The 26341-nt window shown below is 43.2% G+C and overlaps 1 protein-coding gene across 6 annotated transcripts in view; it reads right to left on the bottom strand.

Moving 5' to 3' along the window:
- Mitf (melanocyte inducing transcription factor) overlaps window positions 1-24782 on the bottom strand; it is a 212172-nt gene extending 187390 nt beyond the window's left edge. For 5 of the 6 annotated variants that reach the window (XM_034511768.2, XM_034511769.2, XM_076940163.1 and 2 more), the window contains exon 1: window positions 24522-24782. In XM_034511768.2, the coding sequence (XP_034367659.1) occupies window positions 24522-24625 (104 nt within the window). In that variant the 5' untranslated portion in view covers window positions 24626-24782. Of the gene's footprint in view, window positions 1-6010; window positions 6079-24521 lie in introns of all 6 variants that reach the window. The other variant, XM_076940166.1, reaches the window with a different exon arrangement.
- Window positions 24783-26341: the final 1559 nt, after the last annotated feature.

Below are 26341 nucleotides of genomic sequence, written 5' to 3'. Positions count from 1 at the left end.
AGTCTAGCTAGGGCTATATAACAAGATCCTAATACACACACACACACACACACACACACACCCCAAAGGAAAGCGCGTAGCAGCAAGTATATTTTATAAAACACTAATTTTCAGACAAAGCAAAAATGTCAGTAAGACAGCATTCATTACAGGACATTCTAGAAAGTTTAACACAATGAGGTTGAGGAAGATGGCTGAGTAAGGAACACTGAGAGCGAATTAAGTGCCAGGTATTGTGTTAAACCCTCTACGCATATAATCCCATGTACTATTATCATCTCCATTGTTATCATTCTACAGATAAGACAGTTAAGACACAAAGAGAACACACTGCCTATTGTCCCACAGCAGTAGAGCAGGCATACAAACCCAGGTGAGCTGAACAAGAGGGCTTACGTGCTTAACCACCACCTCATTTGACAGGTGACTGAACAAGGGCCCTAATCATCCCCCTAGACTCACCCAGCTACTTACCAATGCAGCTGAGATTCAAACCTCGAACAAGCTGACTCCACAGCTCTTACAGCAAGCAACAGGTGCTTGCTTTTGCCTTTACCAATCATGTGAAATGGGAGAGGCAGACTCCCTGGACAAATCTGCAATCCCCAAGAATCCATATCATTCCATCAGGCCGATCTGGACTCTGTATTATAGACATTGCTGTCCTGGATGGGGACCTTGGGAAATTTTTATTTGGTGGAGAAACTGATTGCCATTTCTGTACCAAAACATCTCTTTACAGTATACTACTTCTCTGATCTCTGGCTAAGTCTTACTGGCTTAAGGCCAGTTCTTGCTCCTCAATGCAAATGCTAAGTACTGGTTACAACAAGGAACACAGGCAGGAAAGCAGCCACCAAAGCCACCTTCAAGGTCCACAAGATCTGAGACTTTTCTTCTTAGAATGCAGACTAAAAAGCCAGGGTCATTCCATTCAAAGTATGGGGAAATGTCTAGAACTTTTCCTGGAGCAGATCTGCCTATGGAAACCCCGAATGCTTTCTTGTAGGCTCCGTGCATACATATAAGCATATGCAATGCAAGGCAAGGGCCTTGTCTGTTTATCTAACTTCACCTTCCAACTCTTGTCATAGAAGCAAGCCACCAGCCTAGAAATAAGCTGGAGGAAACAGACGAGTATGGGACAAAATAGACAAGTACAATGTTGATCATTGACTGTCCAGAGCTCAATGACTGTTCTCATGGAACAGAGGCTTCTAGAGAGCAGAAACCATGTCTGCTTTACTCACAGGCTATTCGAAATGCTGGCTACAGAAGAAGTTCCTGACTATGTGATGAAGGATTCAGTTGATGAAAGGATGAGTAGTCACTTAACTGTTACCAGTAAGCAGTATAGCATCCTCACTTCTGCCCTCACTGCCCTTCAAATCTGTAATGGAGGATTTCACCCTCTTGCAATCGTCACCCATCTTCATGGTGGCACACCACATATATCTTGTCATTCCTCACAAAGAAGGTTCATCTAGAACAGTGGTCCTCACAACCCCTCTGGAGGTCAAGGGACCTTTTCACGGGGGTCACATATCAGATAGCCTACATATAAGATATTTACAATTCATAACTAGCAAAATTACAGTTGTGAAGTAGCAATGAAACAACTTTATGGTTGAGGGTCACCAGAACATGAGGAACTGTATTAAAGGGTTGCAGCATTAGGAAGGTTGAGAAACGCGCTGATCTAGAACCATCCTAACCATAACATGAGCTGTAGCCATGCTCCAGATCATCCTCCAAGTGGAAAGTTCACTGTTGTCCCTTACCTTCACAGCTCCAGCCATGCTCAATGGAGCTCTAGCCACACTGCCAGGCTTTTACCCATAATGCTTTTCTCTCATTTCATGGGCAATGCTCTTTTAGTGATAAAGCCAGGCTCACTCCTGCTAGAAGACTTTCCTTCACATGCCATGGTCCCCCTGAGAAGAGCTGGACTTTCCATCTTTTAGACACAAAGCAACAATTACAGATTTCACATCATCATATTTATGCCATGGTGAGTTGCAAGAAGACAGCTCCAGTGTCTTACAGGCAGACATTTTAGCCCTGGCCTACATAGTCGAGAATGCAGCAGGTGTCAGTGATCACATGCTCCGTGTGTAGAAGGGATTCAAAGGAAAAGGGAGACCCTGTGGATCTTATCAACTCTTGATATCTTCCTCCTCTAGAGAAACTCTGACTGAGCCTACTGATTAAGTTGTACATATACATGCTGATATATCAAAACAATCTGAAGGAGAGGCCAACGGCGCATGCTGCTGCTTTTGCTGTTGTTTAAGTCAACACCTGCTGACCCACAAGTGTCACAGAATGTTGCTGACTTGTAACACACAAAGCCTCAAAGTCAAAGAACCAGCATAAGAAACCTCAGAAAGAAGACTTCTGAGAGAGTACCTGACTTCATCTCCCCAAGAAGTGGGGTAGCAGAAGCTGGAAACCACAAAGAACCCTGGGCAGGTGAGAAAGAGGTTCTCATTTCCTACCAAGAAGCAGCCTATGCCTTGCCCAGTCATTCCATCCCTGATCTATTCCTTCCCTTTCACTGGACAAAAGACACGGACTCTCATAAACAATAACCTAGGGTCCCACAATTAGTTACTAAACAGCTGATCCTACAACCAGGCTTCCCAGTGCATGTATGCATTCAACATCTACTCAGGAATCACTAGGTATACCATGCTTCTACTTGTGGGGATAGAATAAAGCATGCATGATCACCAATCTAGTGAAATGAACAGTTCATTTGAGCTTAAGTGAACTTAACTCACTGGAACTTGCTTAATCTATACCTCCTCTTATGACATCCAGAATCTCAATTCAAACATCCTTGCCACTATCAAAGGAAATGCGACCTGACTATATACAGATCTCAAAGAAAAAAGACATCCGGAGGCTCAACAAAGATACTTCATCCTAAGAATCTTGAATTGATGCTTAATAGTTCTTAAAATAATCAATTATTATTGCATATTCCTAAGCTAAATCTCTCATCTTAAAATTAAACTAAAGCAGTTCAGTGAAAGCCAATAGCAAAGCTCCCATCACCAGCTCATAGCAAACACTCAAGGAGCAAACATGACTTCCATCCAAAAGTCTGCTACTGAACCTTGTTTCCCACCCAATCCCCCTAAAAACACAGAGAGAAATGGGTTAGTGAGAAAATGAAATGTAAAAGGGAGTCCTCTAAAGTCTGAAGATATCTTAATCAAGAGAAAACAATTTCAAAGAAAGCAAATGTCTCAAGATAGAAATATTTACATATCAGTAATTTTTACTTTAGAGTTTCTATTTTGATTCTGTGGAGTAAACATGGTATTTCAAATGTACATTGGTTTAAGTACCAAGGAACACTTATTTCTATAAAGTTAAAAAAAAAGTCATATTCTGGTCTTACTTTAAACAGGACACCAGTAAACAAAACTAATTCTGTAGACAAACAAGTCTTAGCTAAAAGTCATTAAAATAATCCAAATAGTTTCCATTCCAGAGAAAATAGTAAGTCAGCAGTTTGCAAATGGATGCTTTTTCTAAATACACGAAATAAGCAAAAACCTCAACACAGGAAAGTGCGAATGCTGAACCCTTCTATTTCTGCTTCCATGGGGCTCAGTTCAATCAATAGAGCCAAACAGGGCATTGCCATCCTGTATGCTCACTCCAGGTGGCAGCTGCACGGCCCTGTCCAAAGCCTGGGGAATTCCCAGGACAGGTTCTTGGAGCCAACACTCAAGCCACCAAACAAGAGGTAAGGGAGCCTGAAGCCCGGCAACCAGCTATTAGAGGTGGGAGTGGAGACACAGAAGAACAAAAGTGTGCCTGTGGTAAACTAAAGGAGAGAGCGAGGGGGTCAGAAGAGAGCACTCCCTCAAGGAGCAAAGGCTCCGAGAACATCAGTAAACAAATTAGAACTTTCACCTCATACCAAAAACAGTCTGGAACTGGCGAAAGACATTGAGTAAAAACACTCTATATAAGGAAACTTACTTAAGGGAAGTTGTCAGAAACTCTTCACCCAGGAGAAAAGAGGGGTCCAACGGTCTAGCCTGTAAGATCCTGAGTAGGGAACCAGGCTAGGGTTATTGAAGGTCATGCCAGATCTCCATCCTAAGGGCTACATTATCTCTGGATCCAGTAACAGAGAAAGAAGCTTAAAAGTTGCCTTTTGAACTCATAGACAGAGAATTTGCTTCCAAGTCCCTAACCTCCCCAAGGACTTAGAAGGACAATAATTAGTCCAGAAAGAAGCAAAATGAGGAAGTGGTATACTTTTACGATTTCTGTTAATTCCTAGCAGCTGTAATTTAAGAAATCCAAGTGACATCAGCATTTCTGTCTAAGCCAGCAAAGATGACAGCAGTGTAAGTGCAGAGTCATCTCGGGGTGGGGGTGGTGGTGGGGGGGGATAAACCAGGGGGCAACTGGGGAGCACATCGGAAAACGTGGAAAATTAATTCACTTTGCAGTGAATCACTTCCCCAGCTTCCAACACCAGCAGTGCCAAAAATAACATGAGAAAAAGTGGGAAAGGAAGCATAAGCACTCCAGACCTGATCAAATGAGGCCTAGAAACTTCTAAAAGAGTGTTCACTGAAACAAGTGAACTTAACATTTCTGAACACAAACAAAAGTGATCCAGCCACTTCTGAGCAGCAAGAGAAAAGATCCAATATTAAATAAAGAATGATATCCTAACACACACACACACACACACACACACACACTCACAACTAGAAACGGTAACTAGGATACACTCCCTGATTACCATATGTGTTAGTTTGCTCTTGTTAACATCTGTATATTACCTTCTGGAAGAAAGGCATAGAGTCAATTCCATGGTTCGCTTTACTCTTCACCCGTAGAGGACTCAGCTGGTGGGAAAATCACTTACATGTTTTCAAGTTGTCTTCATCTTAGGTTCAAGAACAGACTGGAAATAGATCTCAGATCCCAAGGTAAAGGCTTATTTGATTCTTACTCAGGCCAGAATCAGAAGGAAGAAAAAAAAAAAAAAAACCAACCATGCTAAACATGAGCAACCAAATGACCTATGGAAAAAAGACAAAAAACACTCACCAGGGCCACTCTGGCCCTTTGGCTGAACATAGAGTCCACACACTTAACCGGCTCAGAAAGAAGGTGATTGTAGAGACCTCATTGCAGCCCTTCAGCAGAGGGCTTACATGTGCCTCCTCTCAACACTGGGAAGGCTAAATTAGAGATACAGTGATAATTAATAGGAGCCTTGGCAGCAGAAGCCAGCTTCTTTAGCAAACCTGTAATTGCTGCCTGCTTAAAATGACAGGGAACCCAGCCAGGAAGGAGGGAGGTGCTAACGATGGTAATCTTAAAAGGTAAAAGATACTTTACATCAACAGGTTACTGGGCTCCCATTCAAAAGTGTGTCCTCATCTATAGATTCAGGGAATGGGGAAGACAAATAAAGGTGACGCGTGTTACACAGGAGGACAAGAGACCATTCATACTTGTGAGGAAAAGACACAAGGGTCAACGGCGGGAATAGATCTCCCTTCCACAAATCCTCCAGTCCCCAAAATATCATCAATTGCCTATTAGATCATGAAAGCAACAATCAATATGTATAAGGTGCCAGACTACAAAAGAAAAGGAGTCAGAGAAGTGAAGTACTTCCACTCAGATGTGCTTTGAAACCATCTAGTGCCGAGCTATGTTAACAGCAGCCATGGACGCTGCTTAGACATGAAAACAACCCCCCTTGTTTGCAAACTCTCTAGGAAAAAAAAGGTACATAGCTCTGAGTTTGTTTGTTTGTTTGTTTGTTTGTTTTTAACAAAACAACTGAAGATCTCTGGCAGGGAAAAAGAGGAGTAGCCCACGATCTACTTAAACCTCCAACTCCATGAACAAGACAACCCACCATCCTAACAAAGCAATTACCAAAACACTCCTCTAGACAATTATTTCCAAAAGGTCCATGGCTGCGATACACTCCCCAGAAAGGACCAAAGCAATGTACCTCAACCATCTTCAGATGCCCAGAGACACGGAGAGACAAGTAGTCAACCTTCTGCCATGGAGAGATGTCTGTGGAGATAAACCAGGGCAACAGGAACATAGTTTCATAGTGAGTAATGCTGCCCAAAACTCTTCATAAAACCAACTTGATAGGTGCAGGAGTTTTTTTTCATTCAGCTCTGGCTTTCCATGGTGCTGTGGAGAACTCCCGGATGGCTCTCCAATACTGACTGATCATTATTACAAGGCTAAGGGCCTTTAATGAGGCTTAAGACACAGCCCAAGAGTCCCTATTGATAATGTCTCCCAGAAGGCTTTAACATTTCCTGTGGGAGTTAGAGATACGTGACAGATAAGGACTCCGGGAGCAAGAGCTCTGGAAACTTGGACAGTTGGTGCTCTCCTTCACGTGTGACAATAAAGTCCCTTTGAACTGTCCATCTCTCTCCTCTCCCACTATGTAGAGTAAAAAGGCTTGTGCATCTGAGGTATGCATCCTAACTTGCTTGGGGAAACCCACTAAGTACATGGCTCCCCATTAAAGCCATCAACCGGGCGGTTTCCAGCTTCTTCCTCTCTGTTAGATCATTACAACCTTTTATTGAAAATATTTAACTCAATGCTTTGCGATGACTAATGTGCTTAACACCCACATGTCAAGGCAGAAGTTAGGCCCATTACACAACATTACGATGTTTCAAGAACTCTGGCATGTCAAAGATAAACAGTCCAAAAGGGAGCACACTGGCTACAACTTTATGAAGGCACACAAGAAAAGCAATTAACAAGTTTGATGGGGGTGGGGAGGGATAGAAATCACTGAAAAACACCAAGACGCTAGGGAGTACATGTCCAGTGGTGAACACAATGCTGGGATGTGTCTATAAGACTGTTGAAGGCATCAGGAAGCAAGACTCTAAGAACAGCTTTAATAAGCAATGGGGGAAACCAACAACTTACCCACAATGCCCTTGAGAGTGATTAAGGAGCCAACATCCTATCTTCTGCTACCTTTCTGGGAGCAATCACACCCTATCTCTCCTTCTTTCTTCAGAAGCAGCTTGGAAAACAAAGGACTTTTTATCCTGGAATGCTGTGAGCACCTTTAATACATAGATCTATTTATCTTGGATTCAGATGTTCAGCCACACCCTGAGTCCTTGGTCTTTACTTCATCAGAAACCTAGTCCTCTTTCCATTCCAAAAACAATGAGTTGTCACCCCTGATACACCTGCCACTCCCTCTGAACCACATCTCCAGCACTCACTCCAAAGCATGATGGAGAAAGAGGTGAGCACCCAAGTTGGGACAGTCCTAGGTTTAAATTCTGGATGTCATCTATAAGTACCCTAATATAGCTAAAGAAAAAAAGATAGGCAAGCCTTCATTTATTCATCTACAAAATGGGAGCCTGCGAATCTCGTGGCAGAAATTATACTATATGAAGTGTCTTAAACATCTCACACCATACCTGGTGGACAGCAGATGCCTTGATGTATTTAAAAATTCACCTAGGTACAAATTATTTGTTCCTGATAGTTCAATTTCTAACACAGAATAGTGTAGGAGAAAATAACAAAGGTAATCTTTCACTCCAGAACTAAGGTACACACACACACACACACACACACACACACTTTGTATAGTACCCAAACACATAAGAAAAAGCAAGCCAAACTACAGCCCAAGACACCAGCCACAAAAAAAGAGCTTTATGAACACAGTAGACAAGGCTGCTGTTGCTATTGCTGGTGGGCTTTTGTATTTCCTTGTTGTTTATAAATTGTGCATCTGAAACTAGTTCCTCTCTGCCTCCTTCTAGAAGAATTCCCAGCACCTCTAACAAGTACTCAGATAACGTTGACAACAATGGCAGCCGATAACTATAATATGCTTGAGGAAATCAAAACCACCAGCTGCAAGCTCCAGGCCCTGAGTGAGCTGGGCCAAGGTATGTCAGCTCTATTCTCGCCAGCATTTGGAAGGCTCTACCTGTTCCTTCCTGGACTCTTCAGTAAAGACGTCATAGCTTCTCTGCCTCCCCCTGACACCCAGAACATGACTCTCATATCCCAACTTCAAAATATATATATATACTAAAAGCAATGGGAACTATACCAAAGTCAAAAATACCCGAACAGAGAATATTAACATTAACAATTTGGCAGTGACAATCATGTTTAGAGCAGACAAACAGCCAAAATGGAAAACTGAGTTCCTTCATCTGAGCTATAGGAATATAGCTGCAAGAAAGTCAATTCTCAATATTCATGGGTTCCCCATTTTCAAACTCAGTTGGTAATCAAAATCTATAATTACAAATATTAACATCTGCAGCCATTCCCCACTGAGGTCAAATGAGTTTAGGACCTGTTTCCCTCTTTCCATGCTCACAGTCCACTACAGATAAGCATCCTTTCACAGACTGTCAGTGTGGTTTATGTTTATGTGATGGTGACCCCACTACTTGAACAGCTCCAGGCTAGGTGCCGAGGCTGAGCCACTGCCTTCCTCGTCCTGTTACATGCTAAGGAGGCTTCCAAGTGGGAAAAAACCACACACACAGGTAGCAAAATAAGCATTACTCAGATATGAGATATGGTATTGTTGGTCAGTTCAAGGTTAATAACTCAATAATATCCATAAAATACGGTGTCTTTAAACTGAAACACATGCAAAAACAGAGCTATGCATTGATTGGTTAACAAAAAATTTGGGACCAGGTGCTCTCAGGAAACTACCACATTATTGTCCCAGGAATGATTCAATATTCACAAATTTGATGTTTTTAGTGATTTTATAGAACATGAACAACAAACTAAGGAGAGTGCTGGCTGTGGTTTACTGCCCCTCTTAGCACCAACAACAATTCTCTGTCTACTCATTTATTGTACTGAGGATTGTAGATGCCATGCTATTACTGCTGGCCCAAGAAGAAAATTCTATTGTTACTCCTATTATACAGGAGAAAAAACTTAGGCTCAGAAAAATCTAACAAAGAGGATAGTTGATAAGGATAAAGTCTGAAACCATTTCCTCCCATTTCCCAGAAGAACTCTTTGAACACACCAAAAATGCTTTATCCAATTCTTGTTCAGGTTTTTGTTTTGTAGTTTTAGTTTTGGAAACAGATTCTTTGGTATTCCAGGTTATACCAAGGATGAGCTTGACCTTCAGATCTTCCAGCCTCCACCTTTGAAGAATTAGGATTGAAGAATGTGTGCTGCACAGCTGGTTTTAGCTGGTGCTGGGGCTAGAACCCACTGTTGTGTATGATACATGGTAAGCACACACTCTAGCAACTAACTAAGTGACATTCCCAACACATTTTGGTTATTCTTTATTCAAAAAAGATCTGGTGGCCACTCAGTGTGCTGGGCTCTTGACATGCCCAAAAAATCTAACAATTCTCTGTTCTCCTGAGGGCTCAGTGACAACAGAGAGAGAGAGAGAGAGAGAGAGAGAGAGAGAGAGAGAGAGAGAGAGAGAGAGAGAAGAAGAAGAAGAAGAAGAATAAGAAGAAGAAGAAGAAGAAGAAGAAGAAGAAGAAGGAGGAGGAGGAGGAGGAGGAGGAGGAAGAGGAGGAGGAAGAGGAGGAGGAGATGAAGAGGAGGAAGAAAGAAAGAAAGAAAGAAAGAAAGAAAGAAAGAAAGAAAGAAAGAGAGAGAGAAGGAAAGAGAGAAAGAAAGAGAAAAAAGAAAGAGAGGGAAGGAGGGAGGGAAGGAGGGAGGGAGAAAGAAAAGAAAAGAAAAGAAAAGAAAAGAAAAGAAAAGAAAAGAAAAGAAAAGAAAAGAAAATGTTACCATTGGCCTATTTATAAATAAAAGAAACTTGATTATTTTTAAAATAAGGCTTTCATGTATAATGGCTTGCCCTCAGTTCAGGAAGGATTCCCTCAGTGAATACCATTTAAAGTGATTTTATTTCTAGAGTAGGTGGTGTAGCCACCAAGCAGGCTCATTTCTTCTACAAAGACCTCTTCTGGCCCTTGATTGAGTCGTTAGCCATCAAGCCACACATCCATTGGCCAAGTCCAACAGTTTTCACTCAGGTTTCATCATCATTTCCTTATGCACAGTGGGTTCAATAATTGGGAGATACACCCTCACCTAGAAAATAAATATACCAAGGAAGATACAAATAACTCCCAAGCCAAGACTCAGAAACATCAGAGCAGGGGGTATATCTCTTAACATCCACCCAGCGAGATGCCAAACAAAGAAAGAAATCTACACTGACAGTTTCCAGAATGACTTTCCCATCACTGCTGCCTGCCTCTCCCTTCTAGCTATACCCCTAACTCTCCGTGCAGTCACCCACTCTTCTCACTGAAGGTTCAGGTTCAGAAAACCATCAGACATGATGGATCGAAGCAGCCTTCCTCAGGCTCCATCCTCTTGTGTGCCAAGGACTTCTCCAAACACATTGACTCTGACTCCAAAGAACCTGTCTATGGCTCTGTGCATCTTTGCTTCAACAACATGAAAAGAAAAAAAAAAAACTCATATTGCGTATATCCTTATAATACTCAGGATAGAGATTGTTTCCCTAAGAAACAAAACTGCACTAGTTGGAATGCCACAGCAAGGCTGCAACTACCCTGAAAAAATACTAGTTTTAAGGATTCAGAGCAGGATTCTGGTAGAAACTCTCTCTCTCTCTCTCTCTCTCTCTCTCTCTCTCTCTCTCTCTCTCTCTCTGTGTGTGTGTGTGTGTGTGTGTGTGTGTACACATACATGCATATACTGTTTATACACATACACACAATATTAAGAGGTTGATAAATGACTCTTCAATTCATTAAGGACTAATATGGGCTCAAAATTCTGCCGCATATATCCATACACATTTGAAGAGCAACCATATAATTTGTGTGTTTAAGCCATAGATCTGGTTATGACTTAGGTACTTATCAACAGCTCCTGCAGATGAACATTTCCATGATTTTCCATTTCTTCATGCAAGACTCTCAATTTTCATTGCAAAGACACCAGTGGAAGCACAGATAGCCCAAACTGCTGTAGTGGGCAAGGATGGCCAATAAGTGGCACAGAGTAACAGCAGCAGTTACATCTGGCATACAACACAGTCTTTTGTTCTGTTTTTGTTTGATTTGGTTTGGTTTTCTGAAATAGGGTCTTGCTATGTTGTCTACATGCACTAAAATTCAAGATTTTCCTGACTCAACCTCCAGAGTTCTGGGATCATAGATGTACATCACTATGCCTGAATCTGTTGTAACCTCTCTCTAGTTGTCATGTCATCATTTCACAAAATCAAGGAGATGAGCATCCTGGTACCCAGGAACATGTCTGGCTACTAACTGATGAAGGCCTTTGCATATACCTAGGATGTAATGAAACTGGTCCCCTAAGAAAGATAGTTAATACTCAGGTTAACTCCTTTCTATTTTCTAAAGACTAGGTTAACCACCGCTTTCAGGAAAGAGCAATTGTGATGGTCAAGAAATGCAAACATACTGGTGTAGAACATGTACATTTAAGACTCTAATCTCCTAAGGTACATAGGAAGATAAAATGATCCTAAAGTTCGGGCATATCAGGACTTCTGATTGATACTGTTAAATATGATCACATAAAAAAGATGATGGTTTTAATATGTGTGACCAGAGAGCAGGAAGTCGTCATGGACAAGACTGAATAGGGACAGTTAGCAATCACAGGAGCCTGTGCGGACAACAGCAGTGCCCTGAGCTTCCATGATATTGCACAACTCCAATTAGTGCCTCTTCTTGTGCGTTCTCCACCCAGCCATGCTCTGTAATTATGATGAAAGAAAACATGTTGATAAAGACAAAGATTGTGCTGGCGACAAAGGGTAACAACGCCTTGTATGTAAATAGCTCATGCCAGCCTTAAATATCTCCCTCTGAGGCATCCCACCATTCCCCACTATTTGACCTGGCTCAACTCTCAGTGATCCTGATGCTGATTATACAACTTGGCAGTTGTGTAGGGACTTAGTTCTCTTCTTGACTGCCCTTTGTTATTCCCTCCTTAGGATAGTGTCAAAACTGAAAATTCATTTCAAGTTAAAAACCTAATTGATGATATGTGTGAAAGGAACCAGGAGAGACTAACAGCCAGGATTTGGGCAGACCGCTACACTGACATGTTTCTTCACATTTCTCTATGTGTATATGAGAAAGTTCATGTGTGTGTACAGATACATATGTGGAGAGGAGTATGTGTACAAGTGCCTATGGAGGCCAGACTTGGGGTTCCTCGGTGCTATCTACTTATTCTGGAGTGGGTTGTGGGAGGCTTCATTAGCCTGCAACTTACTAAGCAGACTGAGTTCTCTAGCAGGTAAACACCTGGATCCACCTATCTCTATCTCCTAAGGCTTAGTTACAAACACATGCCACCACACCCTACTTTTCTACATGGGGTCTGGGGACCAAACTCAGATTCTCACACTTAAGCACCAAACATTTACTGGCTGAGCTATGTCCCCAGCCCCTACAAATCTGCTAATTCACACATTTATCCTATAACTTCATGCTGTCTTGTTACCCACTTCTTAGCTCCTCTCAGTCCCTGCACTAAAGCTGGAGGCCCCACCCTCACCCCCAAGATACCATGCTCAGGGCACTCAGCTAATGGGTGGCAAAAGTGAGATTCAAGTTCAAGTCCATCTTCTCCTAAATTTAGACTTCCTGAACGGGTGGTGAAAACTTAACCAGTTTATTGTCAGAGCAGATGAGGGTTCTTTGTCTGGAGAAGTTCATTGGGCAACAACAGCAAAAACACATAACCCAAAACATTTGGGTCTGAGTGGATTAAACACAGGCGCAGGTTGCATTTCTGGTAAATCCAGATTCTGGAACTTTCTTAGGAACTTAATTTGTCTGACCCAACACTGGCCCTGTCCTTCCTTCTTCACAGCCCCACCTCCACCCCCATCCCCCAAATCAGAGGAATGAGCAGTATACTGAGGTTTAGAACAAAGAGGAAGCGTCTGCTATGTCAGGGCTGCCTTGTGTGCCATGGAAAGGACACTGGCTGAGCCCAGTCATTCCACCTCTCTGTTTTGGAAACTCCCACACTCTACAAACTGTCTGGAATTCATTAGAGATGGGAAAACAGGCTGAAAGTCGTATTTCACGTTTTATTCAGCAGAAGTTTTGTGGAAAACAATTCGGTCATGTGGACGTGCCCCAAACCACCATCACCCTGTTTCTCAACCCAATCTCTCAGTCAAGTGACTTCGGACTGCTTCCAGTTCCACCCTCGCAGAGCTGCGAAGAAACTACCCCCATTTCAAGAGTTGAGCCAGTCCTTAGGGGAATAAAGATAGACGAACTTCAAGTCACTCAAAAAGTCACACTCTTGGGTAGACCCCTGGACTTTTGTGTCATGTCACCAACAGTTTCCTTTTCTACTTAAACATGATTAATCTGAATGTTCTGTCACCTGACAGGGGCCAACCCTGCCATTATACATTATTTATAACCAAAATCTTTACAAGTTTTCTATTTCAAGTTCATTGAGAAAAGTTACCCTCTATGACCTATTCATGGTTTTCAAAGTATGACTTCCACCCCAAGCCCTCACAAAAGCAACAGTTACAAACTTGTTAGAAATATGCCTTCTCCAACCCTATCCTGGCCTACTAGATCAGAAACGAGAGTGGAGCATTACCCCCCAACCCCATGCGTGGTATACTTGAGTGATACACACTTACTAAAAATCACTGTTCAAGTACATTCCCATAAGTACCATACCTCTATGTTAAACTATTCTTGGATTGCTGTTTCAGAATGAAAAATTCCCTGACACAAAATGCCTTCAGTAAAAATTATGGAGTGTTGATGTATTATCAGATCCAAGATAATCAATGATCACTGATAAAAACTATAACCTGTTTTGTTTGTTTGAGGAAGGAGGGTAATTCTCTCTAGAAAGTTTTTTACCAGAGCTATATGAGTGATATAGCAGTACCCAAGAAAATCTTGGGGTCTATGTGGGGTTCACCAGTCAGCACACCCTTGAAACTAAGAACATGGGACCAGGCATTGCTCATGAAATTCAACTCTAAGGACTGACCATGTAAGAGGGACTGGACTTGGGAAAGAGATTGTTTATAGGTGAAAAGAGATTGTCCAGTAGGAGAAATATGTAAGGGAAGGGATGCTGGCCGCCAGGGAGAACTAACTAGAATAATATCCGGTATGTGGGATCAAGAGAGACAAAGAGGGGTTTCATGGAAAAGACTCTCCACAGTCAATGGAGTACCCAAGAGTATCACTAAACCTCCCCTTGCCATGCCCCACCCTCCCGCAAAAAAAAAAAAAATCAACTAATCATCTTTGTCACTCAGCTTCCGTTAAATTGTACATTTCAGTGACTTTGCTGTGATGACCAAGCAAACCCAATCAGCCCTCTCATTCACTTCCAACCAAACAGATGCAAAGCTTCTACCTGTAATCTGCATCACTGGGACTGCATTCCAAGCTCCTGTCACTCGACATTTGCTCACCCAGCATTTACCTAGACAAAATATTATTAGTGGAATGACAAGGGGAAATTACCGTGCTATGATGAATGATGCAAGGTGTGGTTCCGAAAAGTCTGCAGTCTGACTGCCTGGGACACTGCCATCAGTGGCCAGCCTCTCAAATTACTCTCCACGTGTGTTTCCTCGCAGCAAATGGGCAGACATGCATGTCACAAGGAACTGCACCAGCTGCTCATGGTTGTTGGGCTTGCTTCACCTAGGCTATTGTAAATGCTTACTTTAAAAATAGACTTTTCAAGAGTGCACCACTGAAGTCACCCTGTTCCTTTGCAAGTAAAGGACTCTTAACTAACTGGGCATACTTTCATAATTATTCTCAGTCATTCTCAGCCAAATGCATTATGGATTGGTTGGTTGCAAAGGGTTCTACTGACCAATGTACTAAATTTGTACAGTGCCAATCTGCAGGCTCAAAAATACCACAAGGGAAAGCTGGTACCAGAGTAACTCATATCACTTCTGCTGAAAACTGAAAGATAAAGGTAGCTGAGACTTGACCACAGACATAACCATGTGCGGCTTCACCAACTTAGCTGTAGAGTGCTGCCTCTGCTAGTTTGAGAGAAACCTTGCTCATGCTTAAAGAACAATGGTGGTCACAGGTCACCTAAGCCCTCTGTCAGACTTTACCTGGATGGTTCTGGTGTCTGAGTTAAATAAGGTCATGTTTGTGATTCTCTTGTAAAAGGGCAGTGAAGTGAGTCTGACTGTCATTTTCTAAGTTCAAAGATAACCCCAGCCATTTGGATGGTTCTGGTGTCTGAGTTAAATAAGGTCATGTTTGTGATTCTCTTGTAAAAGGGCAGTGAAGTGAGTCTGACTGTCATTTTCTAAGTTCAAAGATAACCCCAGCCATTGCACCAAATAGATCTTCTCTGCTTTACAGCTTCTTCCAGACAAGTCACACTTTTCCTGATGAAGGTCTACAGTCTGCAAATATAAGCTGTGCAGGTTTCCAATAGGGCAGGAAACCACTTTTTCCAATGATGTCCTTGATTAGATGGAGAGTGAGGGAATGTGTGTCGATGATTCAGCAAGTGACTCACGTTGGGGAAGGGGCAGCGTAGGGGAAGGCGAAGCCCACACATGTCTTCCTGAAATTGCTCAATGAGCCACAGCTTCTTATAGAAGAACCAGAGTTCATCCGTGCCTTCCCCTAGACCTGAACTCACTGGTTTAGATAGAAAATATTTGCTTTCTCATGATGCAGGATCTCTCCTTTTAAAAGTTGCCATTCCATGCGTGTGTGAATGAAAGAACACAGCTATCGAAGTCCAAATAATTTCTGAAAAATACTATTTTTAAAGAGGCCACGTTAAAAGCTACCGTCTGTGGATGTCAGCGGGCAAGAGCTGGGAGAAGCATGGGAAGTCAGCTTCTTTTCACTTCTGCACCAACACCAATGCTTCAAGTCTAGAGGCACGATCCGGTGTTGAGACTCACAGCTAAGAGTCACGAGGATGGGCAAGTTTTGTGAAATTTGCTGTTGAATCCTCATTTCCTCAGACCTTACCTTTACACTAAAAAACATAAACCCTGGTCCAGCCAAAAGCCCATTCCTAGGCTAGGCAGGGTCAGATGTGACTTCAGTGCAGACCAGAGGGGGACAACCACATGGAGCCAGACCATTCTAAAGGAAATAAAAAAATAATAAAAAGCAAGACCCAAGTCCACTCTTAGTCGGGGGTTAATTTTACAAAGACAAGTATAAAACTTGACTCATCCAATACTAAGAAAAAAAACTCAAAACCTAGCTATAAGTACTCACACCAAAGATTAATGTCTATTGTTTCTCTGCTTTTACATCTTACCTTCAATCAGTCCTAAGTAGACATCCAGGGAGAATTCTACTTACCACCAACCTAAGGTTAGCTGTTTTTTAAACATTATACCTTTTAGTTTTGTAGAAACATTGCAAAGTAGTTGTTTTACTCGAGAGGGAACTTGAAGTTCAGAGAGGTTGAGTAACTTGGTCAAAGTCAGAGTGGTAGCACCTTTGTGTCAGGTCTTACTTCAAAAGGACTTCTTTCATGGCGCCCTTGCCACCTGTGGGACCCCACAAAGACCGATTCTTTCTCAGTTACACTCCACCAATAGCACACTCCACTTAATTTTCACCACAGGTACCAAAAAATTGCCTCTTTCAAGTCTTTGGTTCATTATTAACCTTAGAGGTCCCTACTTCTGAGAGGGAAGCACAGTGCTAGTAAAACCATGGCTATCTAATTTACATTTTATTCCCTGCAGCCATCAAGAGCCCCAACATAGTAGAAATGCTTAATAAATAACTGATGTAAAGGAGAGAAAGGAATGGGGGGGGGTGGATAAGAAGAAAAACAAACACAACCAGGTCCTTCCAGCTCCAGTGCTGTTTCTTCTGCTTAATGTGACTGAGTGACTAATGGGGGCGGTGACTGAGGGGGCCACAAGAGGGCCCCTCATGAAGTTGAGGTAGGACATTCAGCCCTATGACTCTTTTCTCGCCAGACACCCTTATTCCCCTCCCCCCAGAGCTCTGCTGTTCAACCCACCCTGACCCAACTTTCAGCTCTAATAGAACAAGCACCAGCAATACACATCTGTTGCACCTGTGTACCTGGCCCACAGCACCTAAGCACTTGAGAAGTACCCGGCAGTCATGAGTAAGGAAAGGAGGCTCATCACTGGAATCACAGGACAAGGGTCTCATGTGAACACCACAAGGGATAACCCCTTCATCCTCCATGGCATGCTTGATCCAACACAGAAGAAAACACTGGACAAGCAAACAAGGGACCTCTGTTTATGAAGCAACCTGGAGAAATGGGCTTGCTGGTTATAAGAAGCCAAAGTGAGCCTTGGGAAATGCTGGTACCAGAAGCAGGGAGGGGAAATTATAGTGGAGAGTCTAGCCCTACAGCCTCAACAGAAGGTGCAGACCTTGTGTTGACTTTGCTCCTCCAGCCACACAGTATTAAGACACAGAAAACTCTCTAGATAAACCATAAACTCACTATGTTCTACAGAAAGCTTGTGATCACCACAGTTATTGTCTCTGACTTGCCTTCCTGATAATTTCCTCCAAATAATCCACACTTGGAGAGTGGTTAAACATGTTTTTATGATTTACTTCAATTACACAAACCTAACAGTACAGCACATTTTATGCTTGCTACGCACATAAGCACACACACAAAAACAAATCAGACTCTTTCTTGTTGTCCTTGACAGCTGACCAAAAAAAGAACAGTAACCAAGGAATCTTTTTTGTCCTGTTATTTATCCTACTACTACCAGTTCTGAAACAAAGCAGTTGGAGAGAGAAATTTAGTAACTTTGATTTGTCCCAAGATACATTTTTTTACACTGAGGTCCGATCCCTGACAGTAAGCACATGTGACCTGTTCTAAAAAAAGGATATTTTCCACTTCTTGCACAACTGGAGCAGATCTAGACATCAGCGTGTGCAAACTGCACTGCAGAACCCAAAGGGAATTAAATGTACACACACTTAAAGAAACGCTATAAATAGCAACACTCGGGAAGAGGAAATCTCCAGTAACAGGCAAAGCCAACACTTAGAATCCCACTTTAATCAAGTGTTCTGTCTAATCATACACAAATCTCATCTGCATAATGAGGCTGGAACATCTGCCAGGTTGAGGCACCTCAGTCTTGGCAATTTTGCTTCTGATTCTATAAGAGCTAAGTTATTGCTAAAAGAGGGAGTCAGTGCTATGGTATAACTTTCCCAGAAAAGGAAGAAATGCTCTCATTTATCAAAGGTACTATGGGCTATATACTATGGGCTACACTAAGTATGTTTACATCATTTTGCCTCTGTTTTAAAACTTATGCTAATTTCAAGAAGACAAGGTCTATTGGTCCCATCTTGTAGGTAAGTTAATTGAGATTCCATGACATTAGGTATCTTGAAGCCAGATGCTCTAGCTAAATGGCCAAGCCATGATCCAAACACTAACATGGTTCCCTAAATCTGCTCACCTGCACCCACCCTTTGCTAGCATTGAGGAGCAAGCCCTTCATGCTTTCGAATGCCTTCTCAGCTGTTTGAGTATTGCTTCACTTTGAAGGTCAAACTCGAATTCCCTCCTTCACTCACAGAACCGCTGTCCCACACCACACCATGCTGGTTTCTCTAATAAATCTGTATTGCTGATACCCACAGCAGGCCACACCCTGCCTTGTATGGTCACTGGGTGGGACATGCGCTCTAACCCTCACCCCACTGGGCATTTTGGCTGCAGCTTTGGATTCTGCATAATCATACACACTACCTTACACAGGGCAGTGCATACCAATTGACAAAAGCCTGGGGGTTCAACTAGACCAAGTCTGTTTAAATAGGAGCCTTATCTAGTGCTTGGTATGCCTCAGTTTCCCTCTGTAACAGATAAGTGGAAAATAAAGATACAGAGGCCTGACGTGAGAATTGAGTCAACACAAGTTCTGTTCAGAAGAGTACCTGGCATATAGTCAGGACTAGGTAATTTTAACATCATAATTAATACCACTGCTTTAGTTCTTAGCACCTCTTTGGGTTTTAGGAAAAATAAACATACCTTGCCTTTTGGTTGTGAACCTTAGCCTGAGCTACCTTATAAACCTGAGATTAAGTATATCTTATTCATGTAAAAACCCTCTGAACAGAGATTGGCACATGACACATACTAAGTCTCCATGAGCCATTATTACTAGCATTAATTTTGGTGTACTCAGACTTGAAAACACATGCTGACTATGGATTTTTATGTGTGTGCCGATGCCCCCTCTGCCAGTTTTTAACCTACATAAACAGTTATCAGATGGATCAAAAATGTAAACCGTAAAAACAAATTTCCGAACGCTTTGTCGGAAGGAAAGCAAAAGAGGATTTGTAAGATTGAGGAAGTTTTATTACATAACAGCACTTGCCTTGGAGAAGTGAGCCACAATCTATTAAGCTACAAGCACATTCCAGAGTGTCAGAGCCCACTGAGAAAGAAGAGCCGAATCCACTCACATTGGCTGAATGATGACCGACCATGTGCCAGCACCAACCCTAAAGTTAATGTTACTGTTAATTGTCTTACACTGTCTGGGAACAAGGCCCCTATTTGCTACAGGAGGAAACTAAGTTTAGAGGTCATCAGGCTTGCCCAAGGTCACCCAGCTAGTTAGGGAAAACACAAGGACAGAGCAAGGTTTTCAGTCTTCATGCCAACAGTGCTCTGACAGACAGAAGAAAAAAACCCCAGAAACCAACAAACAAACAAAAAGAAAATATCCAGAAACAAACAAAGCAAAGTTGGGAAGGAGGAGAAGGAGGGAGGAAGGGAGGGATATGGGGAAAGAAAAGAGAGGGCAGAGGTGAGGGGAGAGGGAGAGGTTGAGATTGTCTTGACAGTTTTGTTTTGCTAAGCATGGATTATTATTTTATCAAATCAAAGGGCCTTTTTAGTGTAAAAACTGAAGGGAAAATCTCCCCAAAGCCAGTGTGTTTGTGTGTGCGGGGTTGGGGGACAGAACAGTCTATCTTTCTCCTTAACCCATAAGCTTATGAAAACTCCACACATCTCTCTTTGAATCCACACTTGGCACTGCTGTAGCATCCCATCTTGCCATGATTAACTTAGCACTCGCTCATATTCCCATTTCTAATCTGCAGGAAATTTAATATTGTCTGAAACGGCAGTAAAATTTGTCGGAGGAAACCAGGGCCCAATGAAGCCGGCTCCTAAGTCTGTCCAGGGAAAGAGCACCAGCAACTACAAAGCCTTAGGCTTCTGCAGAGCAAACCCATCAGACCCACAAGCCACGCCGCTGTGTGTCTAAAAGACCTACTGACTTTGCCCATTCCTTCCCCCAGATCTCAAGAACAACTCTGCATTTCCCTGCTGTGACTTGGCAGTGTGTAAATCTGGGTCCACTGTGATTGTTTCTTCTGTGACCCACTGTGGAGAATTCATTCCCAGGAAAACACTATTCATCATGAGGGCTTGTTCTACTGGATCTCTTCCTACGACACTTTACCGGTCAGTCTGACCAAGATGAAGTTCACGGAATCTAAGTTCAGCAACATATTTGAAATATGTGAATATCTGGGATAAGCCCCAGAGAAAAAATATGGAAATTCATGCTTGAAAGAAAACCTGCTGGGAATTTATTTTTAAAAGAAACACAATAGTGACTACAAAACAAAAATTAAGCATGATACCTTTGTGACAGACTGAAGGAGAGAGCCATGTGTGTTCAAGAAATATGTCCTACCAAACATTATTCTCTACATTGGACAGCCCCTTACAGTAAAGAGTCATCTATCTTGAAACATTGAGAACCCTGAGACTGAGTGTTCTAGGTTCTGGGGATTCCACAGTTAACAAGACACAGAAAGAAATCCTTACCAGCTTGGAGTCCTGAAGTCCTGAAGTTTGATATATATATATGTGTGTGTGTGTGTGTGTGTGTGTGTGTGTGTACATATGTGTGCATGTATATATGTGTGTGTATATGTATGTATATGTATATATATATATATATATATATATATATACTCAAATTACACTGTAAATTACAATGCTATTAAAGAAATTTAGGCAGATAAGGAAGACTGAGAGTTTGGAGGGAGAGTAATTATGAGTATATGGCCACGGATGGCCATGCTATCCATATGATGAGAATTAGGAGCACATTGAAATGGAAAATTAGGGGTTGGTAGGGGTAGTGAGTACTACAGCTATGGCTGTCTGGGCAAAGAATGGTCTAAGCAGAGGCAGGTGCAATGAATGCCTATCCAAAGGTAGAAGAGCCTGGGCTCTTCTTAGAATGATAAGCAGCAAGAGATAAGGTCAGAGCTGAAGGGCAGCCTGACACATATGCTGCCTTGTGCCATTTGAAGGACTGGGGAAAAAAAAAGAGCTGTGGAGGGCTTTGCCTGGAGAGGACAGCATGATCTAGCTTGAGTTTTAGCACAGGGCCCAGGTGATTCTTTGCTGTGGAAGCTGCCCTGTGTAGTGTAGAGAAGCTAGCACATCCCTGGAATCTACCTGCTAAAAGCTACTCACAACTCTCTACCACAGTGATGACTGAGGGTCTTCAGAGGAATTTGTTCTCTGATTTGGGTTTTGTGTGTATAGATGTGTGTATAGGTGTTCAGATGTATGTACTGGTACACTGTGTACAGGGGTGTGTGTATGTGTGTGTATATGCATTCATGTGGAAAACCAGAGGTCAGCTTCAGGTGTCTCCCTCAGTCACTGCTCAGTTGGTTTTTTGGTACAGTTTCTCATTTTTCTCTCTTACTTTTCAATTCAGATAGGTTGGCTTGCCAGCAAGCTCATCTCCTCCTCCCCAGTGCTGGGATTACAACTGCCAAGCACCGTGCTGGCCTCCTGGAAAAGAACTCAGGCCTTCATACTTGTGTGGCAAGCATGTTACTGACTGAGTTACGTCTCATCCCTTAAAAAAAAAAATCAGTTTAATAACAATACTGTGGCGCTAAATTTAAAATGTACTAAAACGGGCCAAGGCTGACAGCGTTAAGAGATTGCTGCAATAACTTAGGCAAAAACTGACACTGACTTGGTCAAAGTTACAGCAGAAAAATAGGCAAGAAATGGGTGAATTCTAAAACAATCTTGACTAGGGGTCCTCACCCTTCCTGATGCTGCAACCCTTTAATACAGTTCCTCATGTTCTGGTGAACCCCCGGCCATAAAATTATTTTTGATGCTACTTCATAACTGTAATTTTGCTACTTTCATGAGTCATAATGTATATATCTGATTATGCAGGATATCTGCCATGCAATCCCTGTGAAAGGGTCGTTTAACCTCCCCAAAGAGGTCATGACCCCCAGATTGAGGACTGCTGGTGGAGACAGTACAATGGATAAATATCCTTGTTATGAGAATCTGCACACTTTCATTACCCCTTTTTCCAAACCAGTACTTTAGGGATGCCCCAGCAAAGATGTCAAACTACAAGCAATGAGAAGGCCCTGAACCACATTCAAAGTCACACAACAGATGTCAATGATAATACCAGTAGGACAACTGTCAAAAACAGTATAAGGAAATGTCACCCTACTCCAGAAATTTATTCACAGATTTTATTTAACGGGTTTAATTCAAAGAACGTATGTCTACTCCATGCTAACTGGCACCTGCTGCTTGTACCAACGTGTGAAGCCGCTTATGTCCACATCCCCACATTTTCCTTTCCTGTGCTAGCTAGCTGGCTACAGAGGACACATGCTCTTCCGTGCCATTCTTGCTGACTGTGAAAAAGAATAGAACCAAATCCTTCTACATGAGTGTCAGCGCACTCATTGGTTTTCCCCAAAGGTACTTTCCTCACTCCCTCAAACTCATTTAATGTATCAGCCACCATCAAAATAATCTGAAGAGCCCAGTTAATTCATTTCTTTTGGCAACACACACACACACACATACACACACACACACACTCCCCCTCATTATGGCCTTGTAAGCATTTGCTTATAGAAGCAAAAGCAGGGACTGCTCAGTAAAACACTGGTCCCTTCAGCTACATGCAGATAAAGCCGTAATGAGCATAACTAACAATACGCCTTACACAGCATCACTCAGAGCACCCGATACACCCCATCTATGTTCACATACAAATAGCCATTATGAAAAGAAGCCACTAGTTAAAGGCTGAGTTTCTGCATCTTGATGCCTAACACATTTCCTTCCACTCTGCCACAAGCATGGGCAAATAGCCCGCCTTAGCAAGGGAACCAGGGCTTCTGCTCTTCCCAGAGTTTGTTCCCGTAACTCGTCCTGCCCCAGCCCTGAAGGAAAGTAACCTGGCTCCACTTTCCAGCAGAGTTAAGACCCAGCCTCCTTCTCTCCAAAAGCAAGGATTCCACTCCTCACTTCAGCCTCCCTGACCCCCTGAAAGCTAGGCCCTCTGCCCCTATACTGGGGGAAACTCATTCATCTAGACCCTAGACAATTGAGGCACCAGATAATGATGCAATAATCTTACTTCATCTCACAACTGAAAGAGTGGAAATAAATTCACAGATTCCAGTGACAAGTAGCAATGGAGGGTGGTGTGAGGGATAGGATACTGCAGATGTACTGAGAGTTGGGATGCAGCAGACTGGAGAGCATCTTCACTCCAGGCCCAAAGTTCTTGAAGCAGCTGGAGAATTAAATGTGTGTAGGTGCCAAGAGATCATTCCCAATCACCACAGGCCTCTAAGATAGCTAGCTTGCTTCCTTTGTTCTTTCTTTCCTTCCTTCCTTCCCTCCTTCTTTTCTTTTTTCATTTGCAAGTATTTCTATTCCGAAGAGCTTACACAGGTTGTGAGACACGCCCACCCACAACCTCCCCTCCCTCCCCCCCACCCTCTCATGTCTCCCCACCCCTCAACTACCTCCCTCCCCAGACTCAGATGCTGTCCTGTGGCAGGTGGAAGGTGACGCCCAGGTGAACCTCACCTAGAGGCCTCTTCTGAGTACTATCTCCCAGAAGGGCTGGACTACAGGGGAAGACCTCCAGGCCAGTTCATTGCTACCCTGGAGCATAAGATCTCCATCCAAGCCAAGCTCTCCCTCTCCGAGCCCCTCAGCCTGCTAGGATCTTTAGAAAAATTCCTTCTGGTAGCACCAGATCACTGTCCCTGTCCGGTGCTCCTCCTACCCCACCTCGCTCTGGGTACTGCCCCAGCCCCCATCCAGCTCAGCAGCTGGCATCTGCAGCCAAGGGTCCCCACGCCTGGATGAGCCATCCCAAGAGACTCGTGGTGTCCCCAAAGTGCCACTGTCAGATACCCTGGGGTGCGAGCAAGTCGTCTGTGAGCGGGACCCTAAATGCCAGGGGCCAGGTCGCCCTGTACCCCAAGGCAAGGGCACGGGGTCCTTGTCCCAGAGCTATCCAGACTGGCTGTTCTCCTCCCAGGGTAGCAGGCGCGGGGCCCATGGGCCTCCTGCCGCGCCTCCCTCCAGCTGTCACCACTCACCTGCTCTTCAGAGGTTGACTTTTGAGTTCGTAATAGGTTTTGGGTTCTTCGTGAAACTCCTCCCCGACTTCGAAATCCGCCACAATTCCCGATTCGGACTGCATGACTCCCGCTTGCCGGCCTTCCACTGCTTGGGACTTGGACCAGAACCCGGGCACCTGACAAAGATGGGGGGCCTCGGGTACCCCAAGCCGCGCGCCCCACGCACTGTCCCACTCAGCCCGCTAGCCGGCCACCCGCCCGGGCGCGGTGAGTTTACTCTCACACTAGGGCGGGAGGGGCCGAGCCCGGTGCGCCCTGGGATTTGTGGTTCTGCTCTGGCTGAGCATACCAGCTCTCCAGGATATCAGTTTCCACAAGAACTACAACTCCCAGAAGGCCAAGCTGAGGAGAGGCAACGTGGTGTACACCGATAGTGCAAGTCCTGTTTGGATTCCTTGTCAATGTCAGCAGCTCCTCTCCGAGTCTCTCGCGTTTGCCTCAAGGATACAGACCTGGCTGTTTAATATTAATAAGAACGGACTTAGCCTGGGCTTCTACTGTCCCTCCTTGTTTAGATATCTGCGAGGACACGCCGACCGTTCATTTAAAAAAATAAAACACTAAGGAGTTTTGGCACTAGAAAGTTTCGGTCAGAGTTAAAGCCCATTTTAAAAATAAAAGGGCTTTCTATTCGCCCGCGAGCTCTTCTGAGCTGCAGCGACACATCATTTTGTCCTCTATTGGAACAGAGTGTTGGAAACTTGACTTTTATAATGAAAGCGTTATTGGAGGAGTTGTTCTTGAGCGTTCCTTTTCTGGAACTCAGTCTGGGCTCCCACAATAGTCTTCATCAGTTGGAAGACTCCTTTTCTTTTATCCAATTAGTCACCTCTAATCTAAAGCAGCACTTGAAGGATTCAGTTAATTTTAAAAGGCACCAAGTTACCAAACAGCTTCACCACCGTCTGCTTTCAATTTCTCAGTTGGCTTGGAGTTCAAATGAAATTGTCCTAACATGGCAAGCCGGTGCAGCTTCAAGGCACTCGGCTAGGTGATGTATTAAATGACTGCACGTTTGCTCATTTGTACATCCAGACCTGTCTTCTGGTTAGTTCCAGAAGGACTCTTCATTTTTATAAAACAACGAGTGCTTTGAGACATCGGTGTTAAGGGTGGCATTTTAAGGTGGTAGAGATCCTAGCTCTTCTAAGAAATCCTGTGCAATCTTAGACATGTCCGTTTGATTCCTAGAAGCCTTAATTTCCTCATCTGTGAAAGAAGAGGTTAGGAACCCTGATTGAGATGGTGCTGCAAGGTCAAAAGTAAGAAAAAAAATTACTTGTAATTTTTATACACTAGGGGCAGGGAAAATGAGTCAGCTGGTAAATGTGCTTATTTCCAAACATGACAACCTGTGATTGATCCTCAGGACACACGTGATGGAAGCAGGGGACTATTAACTACTGAGAGCTATCTTTTGACAGCTGAAGCCAGGTGCAGACACACATAATACATACATAGAATTTTTTAAATGCTACTCCGTGATTATTAATCTTGGCTTTCTTTTGCCTACCTTGAAGACATTCTTTGCAAACTTGCATCTCTTCTGTGTATTTTCACTTTCGGGAGTAATAAACTAAATGATTTTCCTAAGAAGTCTTCACTGATTGGTTGGACATCTCCTTGGAGTTACCCGCTCCTATACCTTGCTTCACAGTGAAGATTTTTCTTTTTTAATTTTATATCAGAGATTTCACGAATAGGATTGGGTGGTTGAGAACTGAGAATTGGGGGGGGGGGGAACGTACATTGCATCAAGGTAGCAATAACCAAAATTT

This window comes from Arvicanthis niloticus, chromosome 9 (genome assembly GCF_011762505.2).
Source record: "Arvicanthis niloticus isolate mArvNil1 chromosome 9, mArvNil1.pat.X, whole genome shotgun sequence".
Lineage (NCBI taxonomy): Eukaryota > Metazoa > Chordata > Mammalia > Rodentia > Muridae > Arvicanthis > Arvicanthis niloticus.
This window is presented reverse-complemented; position numbering and strand designations above follow the sequence as displayed.